We start from the raw sequence: 21,471 nt of genomic DNA on the forward strand, positions 1-21,471 counted from the left end.
GAATACAAAGTACAAACGTATTTTTTCTCTTTTTTTTCTTGAATTTATGATGCGGGGCTAAATAGTAAATTGGAAAGGAATAATAGAATAAAAAAATAAAGCTAAGGAGCATAAGAATAGAGGAAACAATTGGGAGAGAAAAAACAAAAGTTTGTGACTTTTCTTAATTCATTAAAATTGTATCTAATATGTAGAAAAACAAAATCAAATTTGGATTTAAAAACCACTATATTATTAAAGTCCAATAAAAAAATATAATTTTAAAACTAAATATAAATATAAATTTGTATATATATGATTATCACTCTCAAACACCTCTTCATATGTCGCCTTTTATCATAGACTTGATGTGAGAAAAACTCAAATCGTACATAGGACATTTTGTTTTCTTGCAATATTAATGGAGTTCGTAACATACAATATACTAAATGTACTAATTAATATCACTTCCATACATGTGACATTTTAAAATAATTGAATATGAACCTCACTAACATCTAAAATGATACGAATTAAAAATAATTGAAAGTGATCCCTAAATTCTTTTTAAAAAATTAACTAAATATATACATATAATATGTTATTTTAATATGACTTTGTAGCCAATTAGTTAATTACACGTGATATTATTGTATTCATGTAAATACATATTTGTTATTAATAAAGACTTAATTTATTTTTAATATTCATATAATATTAGATTAATGAATCTAGAGTAAAGATAAAATTCATAGGACAAAAATACTTTGCAAAAGAAATTATAAAATTGTTAGAATTATGAGATTGCTATTGCATCAAAGCATTGTTCCTAAAATATTACTGATCGATGCTCTCTTAAATACATGACATGTTGCTAAATGATGCATCTAATATTCAAATATAAATTAATCAATTTTTGAGTTGATAATAAATTAAATTGTTTAATTTATGTAGTTTTATTTAATTATAATTATAATTTATATTCGGGCCAACATATTAGGAACTTAATGAGTCACACACATTAAGAATCATTATAATTATAATTAATACTGAGATTATATTTCTAAACTTAAAAAAATCAAGTAAGGACTTGATTGAATTAATTTTTAAAATTATCATGAATTAATATATGAATATTATTCAAGGGCCAAATTGATATTTTGCCAATATATAGGTTTTTTCAGATTTTTCTATAAATAGTAAGCTATGCCTATTATTTTTGTAAGGTTATCTGTTAGACAGAAAAAACTATATAAGTCACAGAACAGAGAGTTAGCACTCTAAGCATAACAATCTCTTTTTTCATTTAAGAGATTTATCACTAATGATTCTTGTGAATTATTGTTAGAGACCGCATAATTGGATGACTTGCGGTTTATGACAACCTAGGCGCATTTAAAGAATTATTAAGCCGAAAAAGATCAAATCTTCAGGCAATAAATTTCTAAACAACTTTAGATCTGTTTAATAATATCCTAGAGACTCCTGAATAATTTTATTTTATTATTTTTGTTACGTGAATGACATTCGAAACCAATATATTCTTCATCCTTAATCTTTTAGGTAGACATTACATCCTTGATCTTGCATCTCAGTATACAATGCACATGGAAATGCATTGAAGATATTTTTTAAAAGGATTAGTATGATGGACAGTAAGGTCGCTTTCTATTAAAGTTTTGTACCATATATAGAATAAATAGTAGGAAAAAAAATATATATTTTATGAATATACGAGTTAGATATACGAATGATTTGCTTATCAGATATTTTATTTCAAGAGACAAAAAAAATGATGAAAGATCCAGGAAAAAAGAAAGCACCAACGATATACATACATTTTAGTCGTAAGGCACTCGCATCCTTGATTCGTATCCAAACTCATGATTTGGTAAAGGTAAAATGACATTTCCTTTGTATATTGAATCCACTGGATCCCATTTCCATGTCGTGTCAAATCATGAGTTGAGATTAAGAGAATTGTGCAAACGATGGCAACGGAGCCCGTACTTCCTCAAGTTTATATCGCGGGACACCGGACAGTGAAGCTTGAAACCTGGCCTCTCGCAAATTCCTTAATTACATTGTTTTCTTGTAATAGTTATTGATCACGGTGTCACCACCAGTGTGGTGGTGAAGATGGTGATAGTAATATATAGCTAGGGTTGATTAATGGCGGCAAAAAGTTGTGATATACTGGTAGTGACAAGAACATGCATGCACTGCAATGATTCTGATGGTAGGGGTGGCTAAGATGCTGGTGGTAGTTCCTGCATCATTGAAAATTCTAATTTATTCTGTTTGAAAATAAAATATTTAAGTTCACTGCCACCATCGCTCCTTGGATAACAACAAATCACGCATATATTAAAAAAATAATTCCAGACACAGACACAGACACACATATATAAAAGTTAGTTTTGTCCTATTAATGACATCGTGGATAAGATTAAAGTTTATATAATTGCATGTATATATATGATTTTAGTTGAACGTCAGCAGTCGCAGCAATGATGTCACAAACAGGACAGATAAATAACATCGGAATTTATAGTAAACATTTTGGAGAAAAGAGAGAAGAAAACACGCATGTGGCTTGAACTTTCCTTGCTAAATTCCCTCTTGAGCAGGCAACGTGAAGCACCACCAAGACCTCATGTTTTCGACAGATGCCATCCCATATATCCCTAACAAACAAAATCCATGGCCTCCGTCGCTCTTCTCCAGTCCATTAGCCGGCACATCATACAACCTAATAAGGCTAGAACACATTAAATGTCAAAAGCCTTGTTTGCTTGCTTGCATACCTTAGCTCGGATGTTGATGCAGAATCGAAAGCAGATCTCAAACTTAGCACAAGGGTGCTCTATCCGAACACGTGTAGGGCTATATATATCCGAACACGTGTAGGGCTAGGATGCTAGGACTGGAGGAGTATGATCGACGTTGGAATCAGAATTCGAATCTCGGTAATGTGATGTATGAAAATATGATCACAGCTACAACTGTGGAATTATATGCTCATATTAATTATTTGTTAACAAGGGAAGTTATTATCACAATTTAGCAGGCATAATTGAAAAGTCTAGGGGTGTTTTTGGTAACTTGGTGGCTGACCCTCTTAAATGCACCTTATAAGGAGTGGCTGCTGCCCCCATACTGTTCGTATAGGAGAGTTGCAGTTGACACCTTTTTTACAATAACCTCAAAAGGACATAACTTCTCTCAAGTGTCTTCCTTCTTGTCCTTAATCTTTAGCCTAGCTACAATCTCAAGGTACGAGTACTAGGGCAAGTCCTTTTGTACCAGCACAGTATATTTTGTTATCTTGTTATGCAAAGCTCTCCATCGATCTTTCTGTTTCCATGGAGGCCAGCTCTCTCTTATTTATATTCCCCCTCCCTCCCCTCATTGCTTAAATGAATGCTTCCTCCTTTAACTCATCTTTGAGTCTATATATATATATATATATATATATCAAGATCTCCCTCTCGCTCTAGCTTGCTCTCCATTTTCTATCAGCAAGCTACGCACATCTTGAGTCTTTTCTTCTTCTTACATATCTACTGAGATCTATTACTGTATATTCTCACTTGTTAGTATATAGTACCATTTTGTGAGCAACTTCATTTTCAAAAGGTAACAAAGGTCTACAGTTTTATATTATATTAGTTGCTTACAGCGTTTGAAAAAAAAAAAAGAGACTTTTTTCTGGTTTTTTATGTACTTTTTCCCATGCCCGGGAATAATGTCAAGCAATGTTCGTCATTCCTTAATTTATCTGAACATTTAACCCCCTTTTTTTTTCATTGTTAAATCTCATATTAATGCTGAATTAAACCAACCTAATGTTTTTATTTTCTTTCATAGTACTGTTTGGAAGATTATAAGATGGAGAAAGAGAACACATCCTTAGCGAGAACAAGATCGGAACAGTTGGTGGAGACAGTGGCAGCGGCGTTTAAATCTCCTTCGAACAACGAGGCAATCGGAGTTTCTGATGGCAGCAGTGGCGGGACACTCTCAAGGAAGTCTAGCAAGCGGCTGATGATGGCAGCCTCACCGGGACGCAGCACTTCGGGTGGTAACAAAAACACACACATTAGGAAGTCAAGGAGTGCACAAATGAAGTTTGACTTGGATGATGTCAGCAGTGGAGCAGCTCTAAGCCGAGCCTCTAGTGCCAGCTTGGGCTTCTCTTTCTCCTTCACTGGCTTCAACATGCCACCTGATGAAATAGCGGACTCCAAGCCGTTTAGTGACGATGATATACGTAAGTATATACACACAATATATATTTTCTTTTATAATTCATGCAGCTACTCAGCATGTGGTTGTAGTTATTCTAATTTCGTATGGTTTTTTGTGGTCCACTTGAATATCTATGGCCGTTGGTGTACAGGTAAATCCTTCACCAGTTTTTTCTCTAGCCTTAGTAATTCGAAAAGGTTTCATGAACTAGCTAGAAAGTAGAACCCTTAGCTAGCCATGAAGTACAAGTTACAATGGGTTACACACCACCTGCATATTAATTTGGTGATGATCAGAACAATATAAATGTGATTTCAGGATTTCTTAAAACTAGCTTGGTTCTGTGTGTGTGTTCATGCATGCTGCTTTTCTTCGAGCTCTCTCTCTATATATATGATCATCTTATACATTCATAGTTTGAAAATGGTGTCTTTGGCATCGATCATCGAGTCCATCTCCTTGGTTCTGTGCGTTTTGGGTTTTTTTGGTATCTGGGCAACAGAAATAGGAACACAACTTGTTTTCTTAATGTTTTTTCGTTGCATCCATGATAAACTATTGCTTTAAACTCGCTTTTATTCTAAATATAGCAGCAGGAATCTATCCATTTATCTGAGAAATTAGCATATGATTGGTAAAGCTAAGAGCAAATATATAATTAGTGTATGTACCAGAAAGTTAGGCAGCAAGCTTGACCAAACTTTAAATGTGAGCGATATTTCAACATGGAAAAAGGGCCACTTTCTGACCTTGGGAAGAAAGTGACAATGGTATCACTTCCACTTGCTAAAACGTGAAGCCAGTGAGAAGTGGGTCCCTTGCCCACCAATCAAAAGAAAAAAACTGTACTTCTTCCATTCATTTCCCCCCATCAGTGCGCTCTACATTGTTGATCAATCTCAAGATATAAGCTACTTATTAAATAAGCTCGTATAATCTTCGTTTCAATATCTTCTTGAGAAAAAGCTATAATAATATTATTTTAAATAATTTTTTCAAGTAAAAGAATTGTGGATTCACTCGGAATCAAATCGAGTCGATTCTAATTTGATTTTTCTCAAACTCAACCCGAACTAGAGGTTGAGTTTGACAGACCAAGCCGACCACCTGATGATTTTTTTTTTTCGTATCCAAAGTTACTGGTGTTAATGGAAGGTTGATATCCAATCTCTTCTCGTAACCATTAGCTAAGTATCCATATAGTTTCTATCTCTTTTTTTTTTCTTTACACCATTTTCGGCTCGGGGTAGCTTGATTTCGCATATCCAAATGTTTTTTGTACTTACAAATCTACAGTACTATATATACTTGATCGGTATATGGTATTTATCCTATCCTAATTTTTTGCTTTTCTTCAATAATAGATATGCTTAATCCACATCAAATTCATCTTCTGTTTTTGCAAAAATAAAAAAAATGTTGTCCTCTTGCGTCTTGTTTGCAAGTCTCGCATATCCTTCCCGACAGTGTAAATTGTTTTTACTTGCTGATACTTCTGGTGTAATAAATCTGTTAGGAGCCGAGTCTCTTTGTCGCATCCTCTGTACCAAAGAAAGAGACTACTGATGAGCAGGAGGCACGAATGTGATGCTGGAATAAATTAAGTCTTCCATATGGACCCTGAAGCATCCTATCATTATTTTGATCATCAAAATGATAGATATAATTGGGCCCCGAGCTCTCAGACTTTGCTGACTTATTGCCTTTAAGTAACTTTCATTAAGGTTATTATTTCCGATGTTCTTGGCAAAAATCATTCGCCTGCTAAATCAAATGTGACTTTTGAAAATGATCTCAACACTTTTCCTTTTCTGCTATGATCCTCTTTTGGTGATAAAACTCTTAATCTCACATGATATTGAGGCTACAGGGTTCTTTTAGAGTTGATTGACTTTGCTGGGATCTTTAAATTGTGACTATGACAGCCACATATTCAGGAATTATTGTGACCACAAAAGGGTGAAAAAAGATACGACACAAATCACTTCTCATTTCAAGTTCAGATGTGAAATATCTGGTCATTCAACTGGCATAAGCTGGAACTAATAATTTGAGGGAGAAAAACTGGCCAAAATGGCATTACTTATAATGCTCATCACATACCACTTTCATAGCAATCCCATTCCCATGTTAGTTGTCAATCAAGAAGCAAAACAACAGCAAGTTTTACATTGAAAAATCTTGATTCTTTCGTTAGTTCACAAAGCATTATATCTATGGTTGTTGCAGCGGAGGATCTTGAAGCTGGAACCAGGAAGCCGAAATTTCAAACTGAACCTACCTTGCCAATTTACCTAAAGGTAACAAATTTTGCCATGCTGCAGGTTTCCTATCTTGTTTATTCTCCATGTAGAGCCAGCATGCACCGGTAGTGTTCAAACATGCCTTTCCTAATGGTACTGACACGGATTGATGTCGATACATTCTATTTGGACAGGCAAGGATGGAGAATTATGATCTAGCAAATCAACGCGATCCATAGAATATGGCTAGCTAGCATGGTCAGGTTCAGTCTTGTACAGAGTTTCATTCTATATGATATTTTTGTACAAGACTCTCCCTTCTTTCCAACAAAAATAATATGCAGCACAATATCTTAACTTGCCATGAAACTATTTAACGGGGTCTTAAGAGAGTTCTATTAACACTTGTAAGAACATGCATTTGAGGATAGAAAGCTATCTTCACTTGTTTTCATGAGTCTACCTAGACCAGTCCCCCAGTCGAGCTCAAGCATTGAGTAAAAGCAATGCTTGTATGTTAAGGAAAGAAGGGTATGGACAGTTTTTCTTTAGTTTCTATCATACAAGACTTCATAACTGACCAACTATATATTGAATAATCATGTAACAATGAAAGCTGCCACTATTTACAGAACTGAACTTTGTTCTTCTTTCGGAATCTGCAGTTCACAGATGTCACATATAAGGTGATTATCAAAGGAATGACCTCAACCGAGGAGAAGGATATCTTGTATGGAATCAGTGGTTCAGTAGATCCAGGGGAAGTTTTGGCGCTTATGGGACCTTCAGGAAGTGGAAAGACAACACTTCTGAATCTGATTGGCGGAAGGTTAAATCAGACCACTGTTGGTGGTTCACTCACTTACAATGACCAGCCATACTCCAAGTTTCTAAAAAGTAGGTAAGAAACTTAAATATCAGTGCATGACTGGTTAGTTACTTTCTTCACTACTGGCTGTTATAGCACTGAAATGACCTGTTATTCGTCATTGTTCCTCATCGTTATCCATGACTGAAAATCAATGAAAAGAAACAAGAACCTGCGTTCATCTAAGTTGAAATTTTTGTTACATTACATGTACGAATAGAAATTTGAATCAGTGCAAATGCACATCAAAATCATATGGCAGGATAGGATTCGTGACACAAGACGACGTTCTGTTTCCTCACCTCACAGTGAAAGAAACATTGACATATGCGGCCCTCCTTCGATTGCCAAAGACATTGACAAAAGAACAAAAGCAAAAACGAGCCATTGATGTCATCTATGAGCTAGGCTTAGAGAGGTAGTGAATTCTGCTTTTCATATCATCATCAACCATGAGCATATCTGTAATCATAATTCAATTCAAGAATGGTCACCAGAGTAATAAATTCAGCAGCTTCTGATTAATCTTGCTTATTCTTGAAAGCTAATTGATGTGCCCAGGTGCCAAGACACTATGATTGGAGGCTCATTTGTACGAGGTGTGTCAGGTGGGGAGAGGAAAAGAGTTTGCATTGGCAATGAGATTATAATCAATCCTTCACTCTTGTTCCTTGATGAACCAACCTCAGGATTGGATTCTACAACTGCTTTAAGGATAGTGCAGTTGTTACAAGATATAGCAGAGGTATTCTATTTGGGATACGTATTCAAGTTTTTGTCCCTTCTTTCAAGAGATTTTGTAGGGGTGTTGCGTTTTTATAGTACTAATTACCTGTTTCAATCAAATGGCAGGGTGGGAAAACTGTGGTGACAACAATCCACCAGCCATCGAGTAGACTCTTCCACAAATTTGACAAGTTGATTCTTCTTGGGAAAGGGAGTTTGCTTTATTTTGGAAAAGCATCAGAAGCAATGCTGTATTTCTCATCTATAGGTTGCAACCCTCTTATTGCCATGAACCCAGCAGAGTTCTTGCTAGACCTTGCAAATGGCAATATAAATGATGTTTCTGTCCCATCTGAATTGGAGGATAAAGTGCAAATAGGGAATTCAGAGGCTGAAACGAGAAACGGGAAGCCATCTCCTGCGGTTGTTCATGAGGTAACGAAGTCTTATGCACGCGAATTTTTGCTTTTGTAACAAAAGCCGCTGTTTAACTAGAGAATGTTTCTGTCAAAAAAACAGTATCTCGTGGAGGCCTACGAGACTCGAGTTGCAGACAAAGAGAAGAAGAAACTTATGGTTCCTATACCCCTTGATGAAGAAGTGAAGTCAAAAGTATCTTCCCGGAAGCGACAATGGGGTGCAAGCTGGTGGGAACAATATACGATATTGTTCTGCAGAGGAATCAAAGAAAGGCGGCATGACTACTTTAGCTGGTTGCGAATCACCCAAGTCCTCTCTACTGCAATTATCTTGGGATTACTATGGTGGAAGTCAGATAGTAGTAGCCCTAAAGGTTTGCAAGATCAGGTAAATAATGGTCCGGTCAAGATCAACCCTTGGACATTCTCATTGCCATTTCAGGCTCAAAGTTTTACTAAAGCAACTCTCTGAAAACCTATCCGAAACCATTGAATATCAGCTGAATTACCAAAAATTAGTCTGGCTCATAATCATAGATGCATATTCCTTGTTTCCTGAAACTCCTTTACACTAATTATATCAATTCGCTAACTTAGGAAACATAAACCTTCTTGCATTACAGGCAGGGCTGCTATTCTTCATTGCTGTTTTCTGGGGATTTTTTCCAGTATTCACAGCAATCTTCACATTTCCCCAAGAAAGAGCCATGTTGAGTAAAGAACGTGCAGCTGACATGTACAGACTAAGTGCATATTTTTTGGCGAGGACTACAAGTGACCTTCCACTTGATCTAATACTACCAGTACTTTTTCTTCTCGTCGTCTACTTCATGGCAGGCTTGAGATTGAGTGCTGCTCCCTTTTTCCTAACCATGCTCACGGTTTTTCTCTGCATTGTTGCTGCTCAGGTAAGCCTTCTCTGCAATACTAAAGAAGAAGGGTGCCAAAAGCATAAGAAATTTATGTATTTAACCAAGCATTTCTGCATGGCAGGGACTCGGACTAGCTATTGGGGCTACCCTGATGGACTTAAAGAGGGCCACAACTCTGGCTTCAGTTACTGTGATGACCTTCATGCTGGCTGGAGGGTATTTTGTGAAGGTGAAGTTCATCAAAGATCATTACGCACATTACTCTATATTGTTCCTCTCTAATGAAATATTTGAGTGATTTTTTCATAGATATTGAATTTTGGATTCGCACCACATGACTCATTTTGCTGACATTGCCTGACCGATAGAAAAAGATACTCGATAACCTCTACTATCAATATTAAAGTTTCAAAACAAGCAATCAGGACTGAAATTCATTACTTCACTAAATAATAACTCTCTCTCCTAGAATTAGTTTTGATTCAATATTTTCTTACCTTGACACAAATGATCACACATGGTCTTCACTTTTGCAGAAAGTTCCAGTATTTGTATCTTGGATCCGCTATATGTCTTTCAACTACCACACCTATAAGCTGCTTCTCAAGGTTCAATATGAACATATGACACCGGCTATAAATGGTATTGGAATAGACGGTGGCTTGACGGAAGTTAGTGCCCTGGTGGCAATGGTTTTCGGCTACCGCCTCTTGGCTTATATTTCCTTGCGGAGAATGAAGCTTGGTGCGTAGTAAGCTACAATATTCAGAGCAATTATGGGCTTCCACGTTGACTTCAAAGATCTATTCCATGAAAACTTGCATTCCACGGATCAGAAAAAGGGATACAAGCGATGGCTACCAATCCAGAGATATCAAATTTTCAGCTCCAAGAAGATTTTTGGATAGCAAAGACCTCAACGTCAACATTTATGCATTATCTTAGCCATGTGAGACGATTTTTACATGTGGAGAATTCCTAGAAATGTTATCACGTCATAAGAAGTTCAAATTCCCAAGCTTATCTTTTATATTAATAAATGCAGTAATGTAATGATTGCTAGACATACCTAACTATGACTCGAGCATATCTATTGAAATTAGTAAATTCTAAAAGTCTGTGAATGAAAAACATGGTAAGGCATATGATTTGATGGAACTTTATTACTGTATTCCTCAAAAGAAAATTGCCAGCAGTAACAGCCAAATACACAGATAGACCCACCAGTAATTTCTAATCAGACACCAAATTGAGAGGGAAAAACGAAGAGCAAAAATCTTACATATTCATCCCTCAACAGCTCTGTAAGATTGATCCAGCCTAAGGAACGAGAATTACCTGCGGTGATTCGACCAACAAGCTTTGTGACAAGCTTGTTGGCAATTTTACTTAGCTTTAACCTCTTATAGGTTATTTCCACTCAGTAATTGATTATTGACCTGTGTTTTTACGGGTACAAATGTCATGATGTGGGTAACGCTATTCTTTTCCCTGTTCTCATGCCAAGGTCCTTAACCAGCCAAGAAGCCGAAGGAGAGCAGCATCCAGTACAGGAGACTTTTTCTCAATGCCTGTGATAAAATTAAAAAATCTAGTCATTTAAAAGAATGTAAGAGGCTAGTAAAGTTGACAAGCCGATTACTTTTTGTCCTAGCACCTAGAGGTAGGATAGTATTTGAATATATTGAAGGCTTGAAGGTTTAATGGGGTTGGTATTCATTATATCCTCAAAGGAGAAAATACATATCTATAATTTCTACTATGACCTAACCATGCTCTTGCAGATGGTTAGCTGACTACTTAAGTCAATATCAAAATCGATTTAGAATGAGAAAAAGGTTTCTAGCTTACCAATATCAGCAGCTACTCGATGAGCACACATTACTCCTGAAAAAGCTACAGCTATCACGCCCTGTCCTGGAAAGCAGCTATCGCCAACACAGTAAAGACCATCTACAGCCTGCAAGTTTCATCATGTCATGACCCAACCCAATTGACAGACTTGAGAGGAAGGGGCTATTAACGCTCCATCCAGTGTTAATGGCACTTCACTTTCGGAGGGAGAGGACCAGAGAAGTCAAGTAAGAAAGTGAAGCGCCATTGGTGAAGGGAAGAGCCTAATAGCCTAAAGAGTATTTCTTACTTAAATGATTTCAAAACCAACAATTACTCTGACATTCATGACAGGTCATGATTGGACTTACTGTCGTATTGAATGGCATTCCCAATAAACCTTTAGGAGTTCTGCGTGGCATGGGTCCATAAGTACCCTTATCACGAGCCAGGTACCGCCTGTGTGTCTTGGGTGAACCCACCTGCCAGGATTCCATGTACTTTTAAAGGCCAAATCAGATTTCAAAGACTAAAGAGTCGAAGATAAGCATGGTATTCCTTTCACTGACACTTGGAGCATAAGAAATTTGAATGAGCTCCCACCAAATAAAGCATGCAGTTATTAAAGTAAAAAATGGATAGGAGGGATGTCTTATTCAAATGTAAAGAAATTCGTTTCTAAGCCTCTCAAAGGATCAATCACTTGATGTTGGTTAATGAATTTATTTGTATCATTCAGGGCTTGTGTCCATAAGGCATGATCATCTCCTTCTCATCGGCCATCACCTGACACAATTTCTCTTCTTTACATTCTTCAATGTATATGTACTTGCATAATAATGTGATATATACCTCCATGAAAGCAATTGATGATCTGATCCCTGGAAAAAGTTTCTTCTCCAATCTGCTTATAATCTCATCAGCCGCAACCTTCTTCTTGGCCTCATAGTCCTTTGTCGAGAGTCCCTAAACAGTTTAATCCAGCAATTAGGAAATTAGCTGACAGAGGGAGGGAGGGATATAAGACATTTAAGTAATACTATTCACTTAAAAGTTACGGTATTGAACCTCCCAGTCTTCAATGGAAGATGTTGTAAATATGTGAAGTATATGATGGCCTTCCGGAGCCAATGACGAATCAAGAATAGTTGGAATGCTTAGAAATATGCTTCCATAAGGCTCCTCTAATCTTGCCCAGTCATCCTACGACATAAATGAAAGAATTAAAGTTAAACGTATCAAGTTCACAATTCCAGATAAATGGTCTCAGTTTGTGAGCAAATGAATACCTCAAGCACAAAGTGGTGGCAATCTGTATCTGGTGGTAGAACCTCGGCTTTAACACCCATATGAATGGAAAGAAAAGATGGAGCCTTAACATAAACTTTTTGGAAATTTTCTTCTTCTTTTGGAAGGGTTTCTCCTTTTAACAACTTCCCTGCGACACATTTTGCTTCATAGTAACTAAAAGCCCGGTGTAGCGAAAGCAGCTAAAGGTTATGGTACGATCAGATAAATTAAAATGACAGAATCTTCCAAAACTAACCGAAGGTATCCCATCTAGTAGCATTTGAGATTATGGTTTTTCCAAAGAACTCCCTTCCATCTGAAAGCCTTACTCCTACCTACCAAATTCATCTGAAACTAACATAAATAACAAAAACAATTTTTTTTTTTCTTGTATAAAATCAAGGATTCCAACACTAGCATCATTTATCCACTAGGTCAAACTCACAGCCTTTCCATGCTCAAGAATGATGTTGGTCACATTTGCCCTGTAAAGTATTTCACTGCCCTGATCAACCAGACCTTTTGATAAGGACTTCGCAATTCCACCAACCCCACCAACAGGGTAATTGATCCCTCCAAAATGCCTATCACATAGAACCTGGTGCCAAAAGGAAAAAAAAAAGGATAAGAACATGCATAAGAGGGGTTAAAAGTTATTTAAATTGCTCACCATGGCCGCATTGATCATTGGAGTCTGCAAAGCATTGACTGTGCTCACTATGAAACACTGCAGAAAAACAACAGACAGAACATCTTTTGATATTGTAAGACTCTCTGTAGATACCCAAAGCTGATAAAATCAAAAGAATTTTATCAAGGATTTGAAGTTTCAGTATTGCACCTCTGCATCAATGAAAGACAATAACTGAGGATCCTTTATGTACTTTCGAGCAATATCTCCAGCATTTTGAGGTAGATAATAAGCTACACAGAATAGAAGTGTCACATTAGAGATTTCAAAAGAAGGAACTAATTAGTTTTTGTTTAAATGCATAAAAAAAGTCATGATAGTAAAAAGAACAGGAAAAAAAAAGGTTAAGAAAATAAGAATTTGTCTCATTGCTCTAGTTCTCTACGAAGAGGAAAAACATGTATGACAAAAGGGACTTAATGAACGATATGGCAAAGAGAACACAAGGACCAGAAGTGCTGTGACTTTCAATATTGACAGTCCTAAGCCCCATCCTCAGAACTAACCAGAAGATCATGATAAACATTTGTAACAGGTTTAAGTGAATCAAATCATTTTCTCGATATGATATCAAAGAATGCTCCAAAATCTTTTGGGGCCAGCACGTTGTCTTTTAAGAAGTCAATCTAAAAGTAATGTAAGTAGCGCTGCAGTTGTCAAGTAATTGAGAGTTCCCCAAAATCTTATGTGGAGGAGACAGCAGTACTTTATTTTAAGCTATTGCAGCAATAGCTTTGAACATCAAGAGAAGTTTTGTTAATTACAAAATCTTATGGAACTTAAAAGATGTAATTACATCGTCTTCACTTTCAAAAATAATTTTACAATTCCATTAACACCTGATAGCAAAAATCTGCAACAGTTTTCCTTAATCAAATGATGCACAAAAGATATCCTGATTGGAGCAAGTAAACAGCCATAAACAGCATCTATTGATGCAAACCTATTGAGAATGTAACAAACTCACATTCAAATCAATTATAAATTTGAGAGTGAAGGAAAGAAAAAATACCCAGTGTCAAGCATTCAAGAGGTTTCTGAAAAAATTGTCCAAACAGGTAGATTGGCTCCTCAAGTGACTTCAGTTCCAGAGAGTTCAAGGCATTGAATATCTACCCGATAAAATAAATGCTGGTGTAAGTAATGATCAACTAGTAGAAGCAAAATGATGATAGGTAAGCATTCACCTCAATCTATGTACCTTCCAGCATTCACCGTAGAATTTAAGGATCCCATCCTTTTCATGGGGAAATTTAGCAGCAAGTTCTGAGATGAAGTCGATGTACTCTCTGTGAACTTGAACAGAAAGGTCATTGGGTAGATGAAAATGGACAGTAGTTGGGTCAGGAATCACCTCCATTTCACAGCCAACTGCTGCCAATGCCTGTGTTATCAAATTTAGGTTGCCCTGCGCAAATTTGAGGCACATAATCCGTAAGACTTTTGTGATTGACCAAAGCACGTTGAAAATAGAAGTAAGAAAGAGATAGCTCAGTTAGCAAAATAAGGACAAATAAACAATAAAAAAACTTTAAGATTAGGAGTTCTAAACGGATTGAGTTCAAATTCCTAACTTATAGTCTAATAAACTTAAGCAAAAAACCTATAAACTTGGCAAAATCTACTTAAACCTATTCCAAAAAATTTGTATCTAACAATTCATCAAAGAGAAAATTGTGTCTGATAATTTTTTTCACTATCTGCTCTCCGTGAAAATTTGCTCATTGGTGATTGAATGGAATTCTTGTACAGATTACTTAATTTCTCATTTCTCCCAAAAACCATCCAAGTGCTACCAAACACAAATAGAATTTTCAACATCAGACCAAACTGCATTACAATCTTCTTTAAACTCGATCAGTAAAATCGATTTTTTCATAAAAAAAAATCAATTCATTAACAAACAAATAAATAAAAAAACACTGCACACATAACAAATAACAAAAGAGAAGAACTAAACAATATCAACTGACCTTATCACTGAAACCAAACATAACAGAAGAGCCAACATCAAAAGTATATCCATCCCTCTCATAATACCCAGAACTCCCACCAGGAATCACATACTTCTCCAAGACCAAAACTTTAGCTCCCTTCACTGCCAACTGTGTAGCAGCAACCAACCCACCGATACCAGACCCAATAACAATTGCATCGTAATTGCTCCTCTCTCTGCCCAACCCTCCATTTCCATCAACATCCACCTCTTTATCCACAGTCAACACTGACTTTGACCTCAAAACAAAGTCCTTATTCAACTTTACTTTACCAAGATTGTCAATTTTGCCTTTTATGTTTCTGGGTACAATATAACCATCGAGAACTGAGGTTCGGACAGGTTCTATAGACAGAATCCTATGTTTTTGGCTTCTGGATTTGGAACTTCCTAACTGGACAGTATTGAACTGGCCAAAAAATAGGGAATTCTTGAATCCTAAACTCATGTTAATAAATAGCTATTAACTATAACTAAAATCCAACGTTCTTTGGGTGTCCAAAGATTAAAAAGATAGAATCTTTTCTTGTTTTGATTTATGGGGTGTCGAAGAAATAATAGTAGCTGTTTTGATTTAGTAAATGGGTGGAGAGTGAATGAGAAAGAAACTCTTTTGGGGCTCTTTATGAGGAGGAAAAAGAAGGGGGCTAACAGTTAGGTGATGTTGCTGTATTTGGAAATATTGGTTAAGGATTCCTGTCCATGATTCTTTCGTCTTCTGAGACTAGACAAGGACAATCGATGTTCAAATGGTTCTGTGTTATTTTAAGTTAACGGTTGGAGGATGTGTGGTGCTTGGATTTCATTGGCCGTTGGGATTTTGTCGAGTAGTGGTGGTGTTACTAGAATAAATATTTTGGTATTTTTGTTTTTTAAAGTATTTTTATTTAAAAATAAATTAAAATAATATTTTTTTTAAATAATTATTTTTAATATTAATACATGATATATATATATATATATATATATATATATATATATATATATATATTGAATTTAAACTAGAACATGATAGCTATGTAGACAAAAATTAAAAAAGTTTGTGGATATTTTTAATGGTTTTTTAGATTTTTTTTAAAATTGCTAAATGAGAAGGTCATGCTTGTTTTTAATTGAATAAATAAAAAATTATAGTTGGAAATAAATATTAAAAAGAATTGTTTACTCTAACAAGAGATTAAATTGAAAAGCCAATAGATTAAAATATTTAATCCTTTGTTGCAGGAGCTATTTGATTTTTTTATTTAGTAATATATCAATATTTATTTTAAGAAAAGTAAGAATTTAAATGAGATAGAAATAAAATAATTTGTTGTTGTGATTCCTTCTTTTCTTATTAATCTACTTTCCTCATAAAAGAATATAGCATTTATGTGCTATGTGCTTTTATATATATATATATATATAAACCAAAAGTAATTAGAACAAATATCAATAAAATTTAGAAAATTAAAAATAAGATTAAAAAAAAATCTCCAACCGTTAAGATATGATTTTTACAATTTTAAAATCATTGCATTATATTATTTTTGAAAAACAAATAAACGAGAAGTGAAACTCATTTACTGTTTGAGATTATTTACTTCAAAAAACTAGGCACCAGGAAGACTAACATATTGATGGCAATTAAACCCCAATTTTTATTTAAATCAACCTGAAGATATGAGCTTTTTCTTATATATAGTTACTGTTGATAAAGTTATGTTTTACTAATATGAGTTAATGTGAGATCCAATTTCTTTAATTACTTTAATTTGATTCAATAAATTAATTCTTATATTAAATCACAACAAAGTTATATGTCAATGAAGAGTTTAATGAGACACTTATTATATAAATACATGATTTTGATAGCTTACAAACTAAGATATATATTTTTACTTACAGAAACATACTATTAAATTTGAGTGTGTCAGAGCTTAGAAATACCAAAACCTTTAAAAAAATTCCGTGAGTATTTTTCATTGATGGCAGGAGGTATATTTTGATCTATTTATTTTTATACATAAGATCTAAATGCAAATTATTTTAGAAACATGTTTAGATTTATCAAGTCTAACAATTGATATCAAAGACTGTAATAATACATCTACCTTGATATCTATGTTGATATATCTATCTAAACATTTTTGTGCTCGAATAAATTAATTAATCTTCTTATTTATATTTGTCATGGAATTTTTTAGTAGTCAATTTATTTTTATTCCGCCATATTTTATCTGCCCTAAGAATTTTAGGAACAACCTTGATTTCCAAATTAAATTAATGATTAACTTAATTTTATTTATGGGTTGAAAGCTTAGTTTACAGTGGAATGAGTTTCAATAATTGCCATGAATGTAATACCTAGTAGCAAAGGAAATAATTGCCATGAACATGCCAAGTAGTAAGAATAAATTGAATTTTATTTGTGCAAAAAATAAACAAATATGGGTTTTTCTTTTATGAGTTATTTTGATGTTTTGTATGATTATAAATCATTAAAAAAACTAATTCTTAATCATTTAAAATTTGGACTAACCATTTGATTTTTTTTGGGGCAATATAATTTTAATTCGTGTGGGTGTCACTTTGATTTTTTACATGGTTTATTTTTATGGCTTTATATTGTTTTTTTGGTGCTTCTTTTATGAATAAAAAAAAATAGATTGTTATTTGTTATTTTATGTTATATAAAGTTATGTCTTAACTTAATGTCCAATGATCTATATAATTTTAATTAATTAGGGATTAGTCACAATATCTTTAATTAAATGAAATTATATATTATGCTATGCTAGGATCATATAAAGAATTATAGACATTAATTGTAATTAATTATACCCCCGTAAGAGGTTTTCATTGTATTTATATAATTGATTACAATAGAATACCAAATTATTTTTACAACATACCCGCATGAATTATAAATTAAGTATATAATTTGATATTTTATTGTAAGGTTTAGGATAGAATATCAAATTATCTTGATAATATACACCCACAAAATTATGAATTAAGTACATAATTTGATAATTCTACATACAATATATTTGAATTTGCTTGAATTAAGAATTTAGTCGGCAAGCAATTTTTATGTCATTAGTTTTAATTTTAGCGTGAATTACACGAGTAAAGCATGAAGTTTTATTTATTCCTTAATTTTGACATAAGCATGTACTTTAAATTTGATTTTGTAGTTATACAGTCTGCTAATTTCTCTTTATTCGTAATAATAATTCTAATCTATAAGGTGATAACTACAAAGTATAGAAAGAAACAAAATAATTTTTTAGTATTTTTGAAATGTAGGCTAAGTTTCAAAGGCTTTAATAAACTAGATATTAAATCTAATATGCATGAAAAAAAAAACTATTTTTGTGATTTTGTAATATGCTAAATTATGCAAATATGATTTATTTTTTAGAAACTTGGTTATATGCAATTTAAAATAAATTTTTTATTTTTTAATGAAAGATTTTTGTTGTTTTTGTGAAAGGAAATTAATTTATTTAATATTAAAAAAGTACTCTGTGTGTAGGTTATAATTCCGAATATTAAATATGAAAAGTTAAAAAAATTTAGGAAACTCAAAATTAATTGCAAAACAATTTTCAAAACTTTGAAAATTTATTAAAATTAGACTAAGATCATGTTTGGAAAAAACACTAAAAATACATACAAGGCTTGAAACTTTTCTTAGGATATGTTTGTTAAATAAACCTTAATGACCAAAACATACGTCTTTTTTTTGACAAATTTTGGCTTTGCCAAACATGATCTTAAACTTAAAAAGGTTTGGCCCATCCAGAAGGACTGGGCCTCCGGCCCAAAAGGCATTTAAAAATCCAAACTCTTATAAAGCATTCATGAGGCCCCAATGATATTTCAATTCCAAACCCAATTAAAGATCCAAGCATTTCTACCAGCCCACACGAATTGGATGTAAAAACAAATGGACTTCAAAAAAAAAAAAAAAAAGCATAATCAAATTTCTATTTAAAAGCTAAGAAGGCCCGACCCATGAACAACAAAACAAATGTCCTTTTTTTGCTTTTGGAAGATCAGAACCACATCATCCCCATGTTCCTCAACACTTTGCATAAACCCTGTTTTGTAAAGACACCAAAGACGCATTACCATGTCAAAACCGGAGTTGTGGAAACAAAACCAACTACTGGTTTCTCCCTCAACTAAGAAGTCTCATGGCCATGTATCTATCACATTCAAAGAGATCGTAAAGGGAAGAAAAAAAACAGAAAGATGAGAATGAACCACATAAAATTACACCTTTAGATAAAGCTATTTCAATGAAAAAATAGAGAAGTAAAGTTGCTGAAACTTGCTGATGTAGCTCCCGTCCACAACGTTGGTGCAGGGGAGAGGAAGTGTTGGGCGCTGCTGTTTGATGGATGTTAGTTCTGGAGTTCTCGATCGGCAGGAACAAGGAAACCGAAAACTCCTCCTGGTGTTGAAGACTCTGCTGCTACTGGTGCTGTGATTCTCGTCTACTAGAAAGCTACTGATTGATCTATGGAGCTGTGTTGTGCTGTGTTCGTTGCTGGACTGCTGCTGGAGTAAGCTGCACTGCTGCGTTCGGCTTCAAGAGAGGCTGCACCGTTGCTAAGACAAAAGCTTATCCTGCTCCGCAACTTGAAAAGGAAAAACACAAGGTTGTTTTTGCAAACAGAACATTAATGGACGATATTTTTTAGAGAGAATTTGCAGGTGTTTTTAGTGCAATATTAAAAGCTGTGATTTTGGCTTAGAATGAAATACATATACAGGTTGTAAGTTGGTATAAGATTTGTGTGATATGAAGAGGTGAAGAAGCAATTAGAGAGAAAAAAATGGATACCTGAACATCTTTTCTCTTTTGTTTTAATGGAAAAAAAACAATGAATAATACCTGAATAACATATCATTCAGGGTTTCATCTTAGAAATTAAATGACTTGTCATCCCTAATGCAATTAGGATTTTTGCCTAAATGGTTTATTTTTAATTTGATCCTTAAACTCTGAAACTTTCTAATTATGTCATCAATTGGACATAATCTTTACAAATCTTTGTAATTTCTTCCTTAGCCTTCTTCAATTGGACTTTTAAATTCCATCGCTTTTTACAAAGTGGTTCTTAGTTTTGAGTTTCTTCAAAGTGGTTCTAAATTGAACTTCATATTTCAAATTTCTTTCAATTAAGCCCTTGATTGTGCTAATTTAACCTTTCAAAGTTTCAATTGTGTCCCTAATCTTCCAATCTTTTCTTCTAATATTGCGAGATGGAAACAGAATAGATTGTTCTTTCTCTCTCTGTTTGTGTGTTTAATTCTTAATGCCTTTTTAGACTGAAATTAGAGTCTAGATTTGAAAAATTAAAAAAAATATTAGTCACTAAATGATTGTGTTGCTGGTGGTGCGCTCATGATTTGAAGGTTATGGTTGTTGCTGTTGCTTATGTCGTTTCTTGTGGCTATTGTTGATGTCGTGGATGATGTTTTATTGTTGTTGTTATTGTATTGGTAGTTGTTGATGGTTGTTATTCAATTTTCATTTAATTTATTTAGTTTATTATCATGGATTTGAAACTAAATAAAAGGATCTAAATGTGAAAAAAAGGAGTATGATTGGGGAAAAAGAAGAAGCAAAAATGGTGGTACCAGGAAGAAAAAGATGTAGAAGTTATAAGGGTACTTGGTACATTTGCATATTGATGTGTATAGAAAGTATGTATGAACATTCTCACTTTATTTCTAATTAAGTATCTTTTCTTTTTCTTTCTATATATTTCTATGTATGAATTACTTTTTTACTATTTAAGGTCTACAATTTTAAAACTCTGTCAATTTAGTGCCTCTACTTTTAAAAGCCAGTAAATGTTTAATGTAGGCTATATTTGACTAAAATTAAATAAAATTGAAAATTAAAACAACAAAATAGTAATAAATAGGTAAGAAAATAAAACACACACAAAAAAGAAAGAATAAAAGGCCTCAAAAAAATTATGTGGATCATAATTGACTAGGTAAGAAAATAAAGATTTTTTAATAAATTATTATTTATTTATTGTTTTATTTTTTTAAGTTTATTTAACACAGACAAACTTGACCTACATAAAAATGAGAAGTGGATATTTATTAGCTTTTAAAATTAAAAGCAATCAAATGATAAATTCCTGAAAATATAAACACTCAAATAGCAAAAATATAAAAGTTAATGTACTATATAAAAAAGCGAAAGAACTTAATTAGAAATAAAATGAAAATTTGATGTACACTTGGTTTTACACGTCAGCAAAATAACATAGAAATTTAAAGAACATGTCG

General features: G+C 33.8%; 2 protein-coding genes across 6 annotated transcripts; one reads left to right on the forward strand and one right to left on the reverse strand.

Annotated features, from left to right (window-relative positions):
- The first annotated feature begins 3,095 nt into the window (after positions 1-3,095).
- On the forward strand, positions 3,096-10,424 carry LOC7488069 (ABC transporter G family member 22). 3 transcript variants are annotated; one of them, XM_024587271.2, is made up of 11 exons: positions 3,096-3,255; positions 3,850-4,252; positions 6,460-6,530; positions 7,139-7,374; positions 7,604-7,759; positions 7,903-8,086; positions 8,194-8,502; positions 8,587-8,874; positions 9,110-9,394; positions 9,480-9,587; positions 9,895-10,424. In XM_024587271.2, the coding sequence occupies exons 2-11, from the start codon at positions 3,871-3,873 to the stop codon at positions 10,108-10,110; spliced, it is 2,235 nt and encodes a 744-aa protein (XP_024443039.1). In that variant the 5' UTR covers positions 3,096-3,255; positions 3,850-3,870; the 3' UTR covers positions 10,111-10,424. The 3 variants fall into 3 exon arrangements, with proteins under 3 accessions (XP_024443039.1, XP_024443040.1, XP_024443042.1); XM_024587272.2 differs by having other exon boundaries at positions 3,138-3,618; XM_024587274.2 differs by having other exon boundaries at positions 3,138-3,618; positions 3,863-4,252.
- Positions 10,425-10,494: 70 nt separating this feature from the next.
- Positions 10,495-15,917, reverse strand: LOC7488070 (prolycopene isomerase, chloroplastic). 3 transcript variants are annotated; one of them, XM_024587275.2, is made up of 13 exons: positions 15,146-15,917; positions 14,374-14,580; positions 14,185-14,284; positions 13,323-13,405; positions 13,152-13,208; positions 12,927-13,079; positions 12,738-12,816; positions 12,481-12,629; positions 12,260-12,394; positions 12,044-12,157; positions 11,563-11,691; positions 11,210-11,318; positions 10,495-10,929 (listed from the first exon to the last, which is right to left on the reverse strand). In XM_024587275.2, the coding sequence occupies exons 1-13, from the start codon at positions 15,614-15,616 to the stop codon at positions 10,856-10,858; spliced, it is 1,860 nt and encodes a 619-aa protein (XP_024443043.1). In that variant the 5' UTR covers positions 15,617-15,917; the 3' UTR covers positions 10,495-10,855. The 3 variants fall into 3 exon arrangements, with proteins under 3 accessions (XP_024443043.1, XP_024443044.1, XP_024443046.1); XM_024587276.2 differs by having other exon boundaries at positions 11,563-11,673; positions 15,146-15,916; XM_024587278.2 differs by having other exon boundaries at positions 11,563-11,673; positions 15,142-15,198.
- Positions 15,918-21,471: the final 5,554 nt, after the last annotated feature.

Source organism: Populus trichocarpa, chromosome 16 (genome assembly GCF_000002775.5).
Source record: "Populus trichocarpa isolate Nisqually-1 chromosome 16, P.trichocarpa_v4.1, whole genome shotgun sequence".
In the NCBI taxonomy this organism is placed as follows: domain Eukaryota; kingdom Viridiplantae; phylum Streptophyta; class Magnoliopsida; order Malpighiales; family Salicaceae; genus Populus; species Populus trichocarpa.

Coding starts and splice junctions, on each gene's coding strand:
- LOC7488069 (XM_024587271.2), top strand. CDS start 3,871: ATGGAGAAAGAGAACACATCCTTAGCGAGAACAAGATCGGAACAGTTG. Junction 8,875..9,109: donor CTAAAGGTTTGCAAGATCAG/GTAAATAATGGT, acceptor CTTGCATTACAG/GCAGGGCTGCTATTCTTCAT. Junction 9,395..9,479: donor TCTGCATTGTTGCTGCTCAG/GTAAGCCTTCTC, acceptor TCTGCATGGCAG/GGACTCGGACTAGCTATTGG.
- LOC7488070 (XM_024587275.2), bottom strand. CDS start 15,616: ATGAGTTTAGGATTCAAGAATTCCCTATTTTTTGGCCAGTTCAATACT. Junction 13,080..13,151: donor CAATGATCAATGCGGCCATG/GTGAGCAATTTA, acceptor TTTTGGCACCAG/GTTCTATGTGATAGGCATTT. Junction 11,319..11,562: donor GAATGCCATTCAATACGACA/GTAAGTCCAATC, acceptor TGAAACTTGCAG/GCTGTAGATGGTCTTTACTG.